General features: G+C 46.6%; 1 protein-coding gene across 2 annotated transcripts in view; it reads right to left on the bottom strand.

The window, feature by feature from the left end:
- SUGT1 (SGT1 homolog, MIS12 kinetochore complex assembly cochaperone) overlaps positions 1–11082 on the bottom strand; it is a 70760-nt gene that overhangs the window by 41680 nt on the left and 17998 nt on the right. For both annotated transcript variants that reach the window (XM_030200556.1, XM_030200557.1), the window contains one exon: positions 4844–4940. In XM_030200556.1, the coding sequence (XP_030056416.1) occupies positions 4844–4940 (97 nt within the window). The remainder of the gene's footprint in view (positions 1–4843; positions 4941–11082) is intronic.

Raw genomic sequence — 11082 nt, 5'->3', positions numbered from 1 at the left:
ACGTCGCAGCTTTGCAAATCTCTTCAATGGAGGCTAAGTGAGCCATCGACGCAGCCATGGCTCTAACATTATGAGCCGTGACATGGCCCTCAAAAGCCACCCCAGCTTGGGAATAAGTGAAGGAAAAGCAATCTGCTAGCTAATTGGAGATTGTGCGTTTTCCAATGGCGACTCCCCTCCTGTTGGAATCAAAAGCAACAAACAACTGGGCGGACTGTCTGAAGGGCTTCGTCCGCTCCATGTAAAAGGCCAGCGCTCTCTTGCAGTCCAATATGTGCAAGCTGCTTTCGCCAGGGTGGGCATGAGGACGGGGAAAATTGTTGGCTAGACAATTGACTGGTTCAGATGGAACTCTGACACCACCTTAGGCAGGAACTTAGGGTGAGTGCGGAGGACTACTCTGTTGTGATGAAACTTAATATAAGGTGCATGCACTACTAAATGCCTGAAGCTCACTGACCCTATGAGCTGAAGCAACAGCCACCAAGAAAACGACCTTCCAGGTCAAGTACTTCAGATGGAAGGAATTCAGTGGCTCAAAAGGAGCTTTCATCAGCTGGGTGAGAGCGTTGAGATCCCATGACACTGGTGGAGGTTTAACCGGTGGGCTTTGACAAAAGCAAATCTCTCATGAAGCGAACTACTAAAGGCTGTCCAGAGATAGGCTTACCCTCTACACGGCGATGATAAGCACTAATCGCACTAAGGTGAATTCTTATGGAGTTGGTCTTGAGGCCAGACTCTAACAAGTGTAGAAGATATTCAAGCAAGGTCCATGTAGGACAAGAAAAAGAATCTAGGGCCTTGCTGTCACACCTGACGGCTAACCTCCTCCATTTGAAAGAATAACACTTTTTCGTGGAATCTTTCCTGGAAGCAAGCAAGACTCGGAAGACACCCTCTGAAAGACCTAAAGAGGCAATTTCTAAGCTCTCAACATCCAGGCAGTGAGAGCCAGAGATTGGAGGTTGGGGTGTAGAAGCGACCCCTCATTCTGGGTGATGAGGGTTCGAAAACAGTCCAATCTCCACAGTTTCTCGGAGGACAAATCCAGAGGAAGAGGGAACCAAATCTGACGGGGCCAAGAGGGCGCAATCAGAATCATGGTTCCGCATGATGCTTGAGTTTCATCAAGTCTTCCCTACTAGAGGTATGAGAGGATATGCATACAGAAGACCTGTTCCCCAATGTAGGAGAAAGGCATCTGACGCTAGTCTGTCGTGGGCCTGAAGCCTGGAACAGAACTGAGGGACCCTGTGATTGATCTGAGTGGCAAAAAGATCCACAGAGGGGGTGCCCCACGCTCAGAAGATCTTGTGGATTACTTCCATGTTCAGTGACCACTCATGAGGTTGCATTATCTTGCTCAGTCTGTCGGCCGTGACAGTGCGCCCAAAGCCACATCTGAATGGCTTCCTGACACAGAGGGTGAGATCCCGTGCCCCCCTGCTTGTTGGTGTAATACATAGCAACCTGATTGTCTGTCTGAATTTAAATGATTTGGTTTGACAACCGATCTCTGAAAGCCTTTAGAGCGTTTCAAATCGCTCGCAGTTCCAGAAGGTTGATCTGAGGATTCTTTTCCTTAAAAAGGACCAAGCTCCTTGAGTGTGAAGCTCATCTACATGAGCTCCCCACCCCAGGAAGGATGCATCCGTCGTCAGCACTTTTTGTGATTGAGGAATTTGGAATGGACGTCTCAAAGTCAAATTGGATCGAATCATCCACCACTGAAGGGAATTACGAAAGTCGGTGGGCAGTTAGATTACATCCTCTAGATCCCCCGCAGCTTGATACCACTGGGAAGCTAGGGTCCATTGAGCTGATCACATATGTATGATCACATATGTAGACGTGCCATGGGAGTTACATGAACTGTGGAGGCCATGTGCCCCAGAAGTCTCAACATCTGCTGAGCCGTGATCCGTTGAGACGCTCGAACCATGGACACCATGGACAGGAGGTTGTCTGCCCTTGCGTTGTGAAGATAAGCTCAAACTGTCTTTGTGTTCAACAGAGCCCCAATGAATTCCAACTTCTGTACTGGGGTGAGATGGGACTTGGAGTAATTGATCACGAAACCCAGTAGCTCTAGCACCTGAATAGTCATTCGCATGGACTGTAGAGTGCCTGCTTCTGACGTGCTCTTCACCAGCCAATCATCAAGATAAGGGAGCACATGCACTCCCAGCCTGCGTAGCGACGCTGCTACTACCGCCAGACACTTTGTAAACACTCTGGGCGCAGATGCCAGACCAAAAGGCAATACACGGAACTAAAAGTGCTGAGTTCCCAGACGAAACTGAAGATACTTCCTGTGAGCTGGAAGAATTGAGACATGTGTGCACGCATCCTTTAAGTCCAGAGAGCATAGTCAATTGTTCTCCTGAATCATGGGAAGAAGGGTGCCCAGGGAAACTATCATGAACTTTTCTCGAACCAGAAATTTGTTCAGGCCCCTTAGGTCTAGGATGGGACTCATCCCCTGTCTTTTTCTGCACAAGGAAGTACCTGGAATAAAATCCCAACCCTTCTTCCCTTGGTGGAACGGGTTCGACTGCTCGAGCCTTTAGAAGGGCAGAGAATCCCTCTGAAAGTACCTGTTTGTGCTGGGAGCTGTAAGAATGAGTTCCCGGTGGGCAATTTGGAAGTTTGAATTCCAGATTGAGGGTGTATCCTAACTGGACTACTTGTCATCCTCGGATTAGCAGAGGAGGGCTCAGCACTCGCAGGATCTTCAATAGAAAGGGACTGCAGTGCATTAGAAATTAGCGCTGGCAGCTCATTGCGGTGGAAAATTCTCACCGCCGAAGGATCATCCGGATCCAGTGGCAATCCTGCACTTCCTCTGGCTCTCCAGACCACGAGGGCCTGCCAGACCCCTCAGACTCCTCACATCCCGACCACGGGGGGGGGGGGGGGGGGGGGGGAAACGGGGGTGCGCCACTCTCTGAAAGGGAATCCACCCTTCTGAGCTTGTCCTGCGGCCATCGGTCAGGGAAAAATGCACCTGGCGGTAATTCAAGGCCAGGCTCTACTGGAGGGGACACAGGCAGCCGGGCCGATTGAGACCCCTGCGGGAGAGCTCTTTTTAACATAAATGCTTTATGCAGCAGCAAAACAAATTCAGGGGAGAATGGCTCACCCTGGCCTCCCGGTTCCAGTCCGGGGGAAATGGCTCTCATATTAGCCTCCATTCGAGGCTCCCATCCAGGCTCACACCCCTCCATCTCAGCGGGGGTCGCGCCATGCTGTTCCAAAATGGTGCCCGCTGCCAGCTCCACAGAGCGGGAAGAAACCTCGCTCGCCATGCTCGGGCCGTCTCTGACGTCAGAAGAGCACAATTTACAGAGTCCTGGTGCTGATCTGCGCTTGCCACAACGGGAACAGCGCTTTACAACCTCCACAGCCATCGCCGAAAACGACGGAAAATTCAAAATGGCAGATTCGCACCAAAATCGCCCCGAACGCGGGCCCACCCCAGAGGAGCTTCAAAATGCTCTTACCTCTCCGAATCGACAGAGCTCCGATCCGCTGCACAAACTGAAGAAAAGCCTCTTCTTGGATCGCAGCGCTACAGCACGGAGCAACTTTTTTTTTTTTTTTTTTTTTTGACGCTGTGAGAAAAGTTAGAGGCAACAGCACAAGAGGCAACTTTTTCCACTCTGGAGGATCAGTAGCGTGGGAAAGGCAGTGAAAGGGCGAACCTATGTGCCTGCATCCACAGCGTGGGAGCCGGGTAAGGCAGGGAAAGTGTGTACCTATGTGCCTTTAAAATGGGCACCATCAGCCACAACACCCCTGCTACAACTGGCAACAGCACAGGAGCCACCCCAGGCAGATTTCTGGAGGAGCTTGAACAAGCTGCATCCACCCTGCTGGGGAGATAGACAATACTGAAGAGGCAGATGGAGCTAGCTGGCATGAGGCACTATGGTTTTTCAGTGCTCTCTATCTCCCCCTGCTGGTTGATGGACACAACCCAATCGTAATGGATTCATCTGCTTGATGACAAAGAATATGTCCTGTTTGTCCTTGGAGAAATAATTGGTCCTGGAGACACCCCAGCCAGTCAGGTTTTCAGTACAACCACAATGAATATTCATTTTGCATGAAGTGGAGGCAGTGCATGCAAATCTCTCACATGAATATTCATTGTGGGTATGCTGAATCCTGACTGGCTGGGGTGTCTCCAGGACCAGGTTTGAGAACCACTATCCTAGACAACTAATCTTTAACAGCTCATATAAATACAAGAAGCTAATAAAACTCAAAAGCTACATTTAAGAAGTTTAATAATCATTTTTACCATCTGCCATCATTGCTAATATATACAAGTTAGTAATCTATGAACAAGTAAAATGCGCACTGGACTATCAGAGTAAAAAGCTAAGGAATGCATGTTAAGTGCTATCAGAAGTTCAAGGTTTTTTCTATTTTTATAAGGAAAGATAAAAAAAAAACACACACAGTTTTTTAACTGAACAAAAACTTTAAAAGGCTGGGGTGACTTGATTCATTATTATAAGATACTATTAAGAAGCCTGGCAAGACGTCAGTTCCAAGGGAGATTCCAGCAACTGCACAGTGACATTAAAAGGACATTTTCTGGGTGTACACATAACCAGTTTCTGGTAGGAGCCACAGTCTGTAGCACCTGGATAAGAATTATCATGGTGGTGACTGTGCCAGATGGGGAATAATCTGGGCAGCTGCAAATCATTAATATGATTTTCAATGTAAGATTTTCAGTATGTAGATATACTGTTGTACATTGAATTTAAATCACCAACACAAGCTCTACGAAGAAAGCTTCTTTTCATGCTCCTTCTACTCCACTTACCTCTTTTTCATAAAAATTTATGTCAACATCATTCTTCTGTAAATTCTTTATCATAACTGTAATTATAACTTGAGACTCTGTTTGGTACCAGTCATATCTGACAAGAAAGGAAATAAAACAGTAAACACAAAACTAGAATTTTTTGGCATTTTATATTTGTTCAATGCTTTTTCATCTTCATTATTTGAACTGTTCAAAACAGTGAAAACATACAGATTTCACTTTCTACAACATTGTTATTTATATCTAAACTTCCGGAAATCACTAAAAACCAACTTGTTCAAAAAGGCATACCCCACCAATCCTACCTAAGTGCCTAAACCTTGCTACACAACGTAACCAAAGCTTGTAATGAACATTGCATAACTCTTCCTATCCATGATTCTCCCAATGTGTCTATTAACACATGAAACCTATTCGACCACAACATCACTATGTATTTGTTTCTTTACCGGAGATGGCGAACGCCACTACGGTACTATGTAAGCCACATTGAGCCTGCAAACAGGTGGGAAAATGAAGGATACAAATGTAATTAATAAATAAATAAATATCTGCCCAAAACAAAGAAAAACATACTTATAGTATTTCACTTCTTCTGTGGATTGTTCGTAAGTTCAATTACTCTTGAAGATAAAAATTTTTATACTTAAATACTTGATCCCCAATAAAATCTTTGAAATTTCTGCAAAAAATATACTGCCAAACAGGGCCATGCTGATACAGTAAGCACCGCAGGAGGGCACCGCCGCGGTGCTTACCCTCGCCGCTTACCTGAGCTCCGCGCAGCCGAGGCCTTTAAATCTTTTACCTCCGGTCACAGCAGCGTCAGTGAAAGCGCTGCCGACGTCTCCCTTCCCTTCGCGCTGGTTGGTTCCCACAGTGTCCCGCCTTCTTTTTTTTTTTTATTTAATTTTTTATTTATAGATTTTAAATTTACATTTATGCAAAATACATAAATCATGGAATTTACAGAAAAAATATAATATAATAACAATATAACAATCCAGGCAATTTGTATAATTTCAGTTAGTCCACATTAAAGAAGATCCAAGAACTAGGAACTTAAAATATTTATAACAAAATTACATTTGTGTAGAAAAACATTTGCTAAGGGATGGAAGGAATTAGGGTTAACGCAGCTGATATAGCATATAAACCAGGGTTAATGCCAAGTTACTCTTTACTACCGTGTTTCCCCGAAAATAAGACAGTGTCTTATATTAATTTTTGCTCCCAAAGATGCGCTAGGTCTTATTTTAAGGGGATGTCTTATTCGGGAGTAGTAGAGGGACTGTGGCGGTTGGGAACAGTATTGAAGTGGGGGGCGGTATCCTGCAGGAGTAGACCGTGGCTCGCCTATCTGCCCACAGTGACCTTAGGACTCGAGCGGAGCAGAGCCGCCCTGGCCGGGCTGGGAATGGAGGAGGGCTATGAACTAGGGAAGGTAATGGAATGTGGGGCCGGGCTGCTCTGGCTGGGGGTCTCAGGAGGTTGTGAGAGGGCTTAGGGCACAGGATCATCCCTACCGTATTACAAACGTTAAAAAAAATACAGTAGCTCCGTTTCCCGTTGGTGGCGCTTTATGCGCTCCTCCTGTACATTCGCAGCACTTTCCATCCTTCTAGTCTGACTTAGCCCTTGGGCGATGGAGCAGCGCCGAAAGGGCTCGGTTACTCATTTTCTCTTCTTTTATTATTTCTGCAAGGGGGATGTTTCTTTTCTTTCCGGGCTCACTTACCGGTAGTTGATCTTCACAAAAGCGTGAAGGAGGATGGTAGGAGTCCACTAGACGATAGATTTTCCACCTCAGTCTTGTTTCTTGCATTTCTTTTATGTTATTTCGTCTTTGGGTTGCAGCGAAAAAAATTAAGGTTTCTGTGTCCATGTCCCATCGGTGCCAAACAAAAACTTTGCTAGGTCTTACTTTCGGGGGAGGCCTTATATTTAGCAATTCAGCAAAACCTCTACTAGGTCTTATTTTCAGGGAATGTCTTATTTTCGGGGAAACAGGGTAACAATAAATTCAAGCAACTTTCCTGGACCAAAAAATAAATAATTATTAATGTCCCGCCTTCTTCTGACATCAGGGGGGGACACTGAGGGAACCAACCAGCGCGAAGGGTAAGGGAGACGCCGGCAGTGCTTTCACTCACTGACGCTGCTGCGACCGGAGGTAAAAGATTTAAAGGCCCAGGGCTCGGAGCTGAGATAAGGGAAGGGCAGAGAGGCATGGATGGGAGGGCAGGGCAAAGAGGGACAAGGATGGACATGGATGGGAGGGCAGGGCCCAGGGAGAGGACAAATTGCTGGAAATGGAGGGGAGGGGAGAGAGGAGGATTGCTGGCTATGGATGGAGGAGGGAAGGTCAAAGAGAGACAAGGATGGGAGGGCAGGGCCCAGGGAGAGGACAAATTGCTGGAAATGGAGGGGAGGGGAGAGAGGAGGATTGCTGGCTATGGATGGAGGAGGGAAGGGCACAGAGGGACAAGGATGGACATGGATGGGAGGACAGGGCCCAGGGAGAGGACAAATTGCTGGAAAGGAGGGGAGGGGAGCGAGGAGGATTGCTGGCTATGGATGAAGGAGGGAAGGGCACAGAGGGACAAGGATGGACATGGATGGGAGGACAGGGCCCAGGGAGAGGACAAATTGCTGGAAATGGAGGGGAGGGGAGCGAGGAGGATTGCTGGCTATGGATGGAGGAGGGAAGGGCACAGAGGGACAAGGATGGACATGGATGGGAGGACAGGGCCCAGGGAGAGGACAAATTGCTGGAAATGGAGGGGAGGGGAGAGAGGAGGATTGCTGGCTACGGATGAAGGAGGGAAGGGCAGAGAGGGACAAGGATGGACATGGATGGGAGGACAGGGCCCAGGGAGAGGACAAATTGCTGGAAAGGAGGGGAGGGGAGCGAGGAGGATTGCTGGCTATGGATGGAGGAGGGAAGGGCACAGAGGGACAAGGATGGACATGGATGGGAGGGCAGGACCCAGGGAGAGAGGAGAAATTGCTGGAAATGGATATAGAGCAAGAAATGAAGAAGAAAGGAGGAAAGTAAAGAAATAAATGGAAAGGAAGCCCTGGAAACGGAGTTAAGAGGACAGATAGCAGCAGAATCAGAATGATCGGAAAAAGAAAGTCACCAGACAACAAAGGTAGAAAAAAAATCATTTTATTTTAATTTTAACGTTTGGAATATGTCCACTTTGAGAATTTACATCTGCTATCTTATTTTTCAATGTATAGCAATTTGTTTCTAAGAATATTGCTGACAATTCCTTTCAGTGTGGCAAGTGGTGAGCGATCATTTTCACCGGGGGGGGGGGGGGGGGGGCCCAACTAATAGTCTGCAGGGGGCGCCAGAGACCCTAGGCACGGCCCTGCTGCCAAAAGGAAAAATTAGTCCTTACCTGGATAATTTTGTTAGTGGCTCCTGCTAATATCTATCTGGCTCCATTAGAAAAGGTGTTTGAATCATTGAATGTGCCATATTGTATGTTTGCAAATGATGTCCAGTTTCTTTTTCCCTGACTGATGCTTTGGGGGTGGGGGAGATTGTGTTGGGGGATCGGTTGAAATTGTGTATGAAGAGTATGCAAGAATGGATGCTGGCACATGGTCTGATGTTGACAAATAGAATTATGATTGTAGATAGATCTGGGGTAGATCTCTGGCCTGAGTATCTGCACGTGAATGGGGTCAGGTTGAGGGTTTAGAAAGAAATGAAGTTGCTGGGATTAGCCTATTTTTCTGAAAATGTGTCTTCTATTCTAACTCTAAGACCGCTGAGTAAGAAAACCTTTGAACCAATTGTAGACATTACCTATTATTCCAATATTCTGTACTATGTTTAACAAAATCTCATGGTCTACTAAATCAAATGCACAATGAACTAAAAGAGCTGGAGATAGAGGACATTCATGCTAAGCTCCAGCAGCTTCAACAAAATCACTCAATCAGGAAGCAGGGCAGGGAAACCCTTGGCTCACAAACTCAAAAAGAAGAAGATAAGGAATAGGATAGTATCTACTAAAGACCCCCCTCAAGGGGGGGGGCATGCCAAATATGTAGCCCAATAGTGAGGCTATAAGGCAGGAGTTGCTCCAATTCTATACAAATCTATATCAGAGCACTCAGTCCCTTCAGAAGAGGTAGATACTTATTTAAATAATATAAACCTCCCTTACTTAGCGGAGGAGAACAATGGAACAACTCTCCTGACCTATAGCATTAGAAGAAATTATATGAGCTATCAAGGATCTACTGTATGGTAAGGAACCTGGTCTAGACGGCTTACAAAGTTTTATAAATGCTTTTAACACACACCTGGCACCAGCTTTAGCCAGTGTTCCCTTTAAGGTGAGCGCATGAGCGATCGCTCATACAAGCTGAGAGCATCACTCACTGAGTCAATGTTCGCTCACTGTCTTGTTCGTCTCCATTTTCCCCTCCACCGATGCCCCGACGCACCTAAAGCCATGACATTCCTCGGGGCAGCAGTGCATCCTGCGCTCCTGCAGCTCTGTATTCCAGGTCCCACATACACAACCCCACTGTGTTCACTTAAAAATACTTTTTAAAAATTGTCGCTAGCCTGTGGTCTGCACTCATGTCCAGCCAGCCCATCATCCCTGCTATCTCTGGCAGCTTCTCTGTGCCTCTCACATCAGCGCTTTCTTTCAGTTGCCCATATGCACTTGCTGCTACATTTGGCTCCACCACAGTACTGCCACATGCCGCCTGCAGTGGCTTTATCATCCTGCCCAGGTCTCCTCAAGCCCAAAATTACCTTGCTGGGGCCCCCATCAACTTGTACCTCTGGTGGCTCTCCTTCACCCTTGTGCTCCAAGGACCCCGCCAATAGTGAAAGCACATTCTGCGTGTGCTCCTGCTGTACTCAAGCTGCTTCTATCTCCCAATGCACATGGACAACTTCCTGCACAGGCCCCAAAATGTTCCCGGTATGGATGAGTGCCACAGTTGGACATCAGGCCACTCACACTGCACTCCTCTTCAGTGGGCCCCACCAGTCCTGAAGTGCTTCCGCTTCAAGCGCCTCTGGGTTCATGGCCTGTGTCCCTGCTCTGCTAACACAACAACCTCCCGGCAGCCATCCAGCCACCTGCAGCTAGCACCTCATCACAGCAGCCCCGGAGTAAGTTTACAGCTATTTTTTTTTTTTTTATCCTGCTTACCTCTCTACAATCTTAAACCCAAATCAAAAGACCCACAGTCTGAATATATTGTGAAATGTATGGCCTCTGATTTAGGCCCTGTCATTTTACCTCTTCTTTCCACTAGTCCCACACTAGGCCATATCCCTCCTATCTGGAAACACTCCACGGTTACAACATTCTTCAAGAAACCTAACCTTTGTATTTCTGACCCCACTAGTTTTCATCTAGTTTCAAACATCTCTTTCTTCTCTAAACTCCTTGCGAAAATTCTTCTTACCCAGCTCTCCTCCTTTTTAAAGAAATCTCTTGTCTTACACTCATGAGAGGCTCAGTTTCCCACTGGTCAGAGAGATAACCGAGGTCAGATGGCTATCCAGATATTTTGCGGTAAATGCTGTGATTAGGAACTCTGCTGTATTAGTGGATAATCCTATTCACAAATTCTGTTAGGATAAATTACAAAATTTGCTCCTTAGATAGCTCAGAGGGACCCACTCCACAGACAGTTTGGGTGGACCCCCCTTCCCACGCTGTTTTTTGGCTGTTGGACTATTATCGGCTCTCACTCAAAAGAAAAATCTGCATGCAGCAGGTTGCTCCTATGGTCTTGACTAGTGTTTTCAATACCTTACGTAAAACAGAAGAAATGTCTTATTCCTGAATAGCAGGTGTTACCGTTATTCAAAACCATGGGAAAGACCCGCCCATGGCAGCTCATATCAGCCCACTTTCCTGCTTGAGACTGGCTAAGATGTTTACCAAAATATTGGCTAAATGCTTATGCCCAACTAGTTTGTGATGACCACGCAAGTTTTATAGAGGGTTGTCAGACTTGATAACATACTTCGGGTGCTACACCTGATTCGGTGTGCCCAAACTAAAAGGCTGGCACTTATATTATCCAGCAATGCCAAAAAGGCTTTTTGATAAGGTAGCCTGATCCTCAATGTGGCAGACCTTGGAGCATGTGAGGATTCAAGGCAGATTTCTGTCATGGGTAGAAACATCATACAGGAAACCACTGGAAAGCCTGAAAATTAATACAGCATATACTTCAGG

This window comes from Microcaecilia unicolor, chromosome 4 (genome assembly GCF_901765095.1).
Source record: "Microcaecilia unicolor chromosome 4, aMicUni1.1, whole genome shotgun sequence".
In the NCBI taxonomy this organism is placed as follows: Eukaryota; Metazoa; Chordata; class Amphibia; order Gymnophiona; family Siphonopidae; genus Microcaecilia; species Microcaecilia unicolor.
Note: the sequence above shows the minus strand (reverse complement) of the source record. Positions and strands in the feature narration are given on the sequence as shown.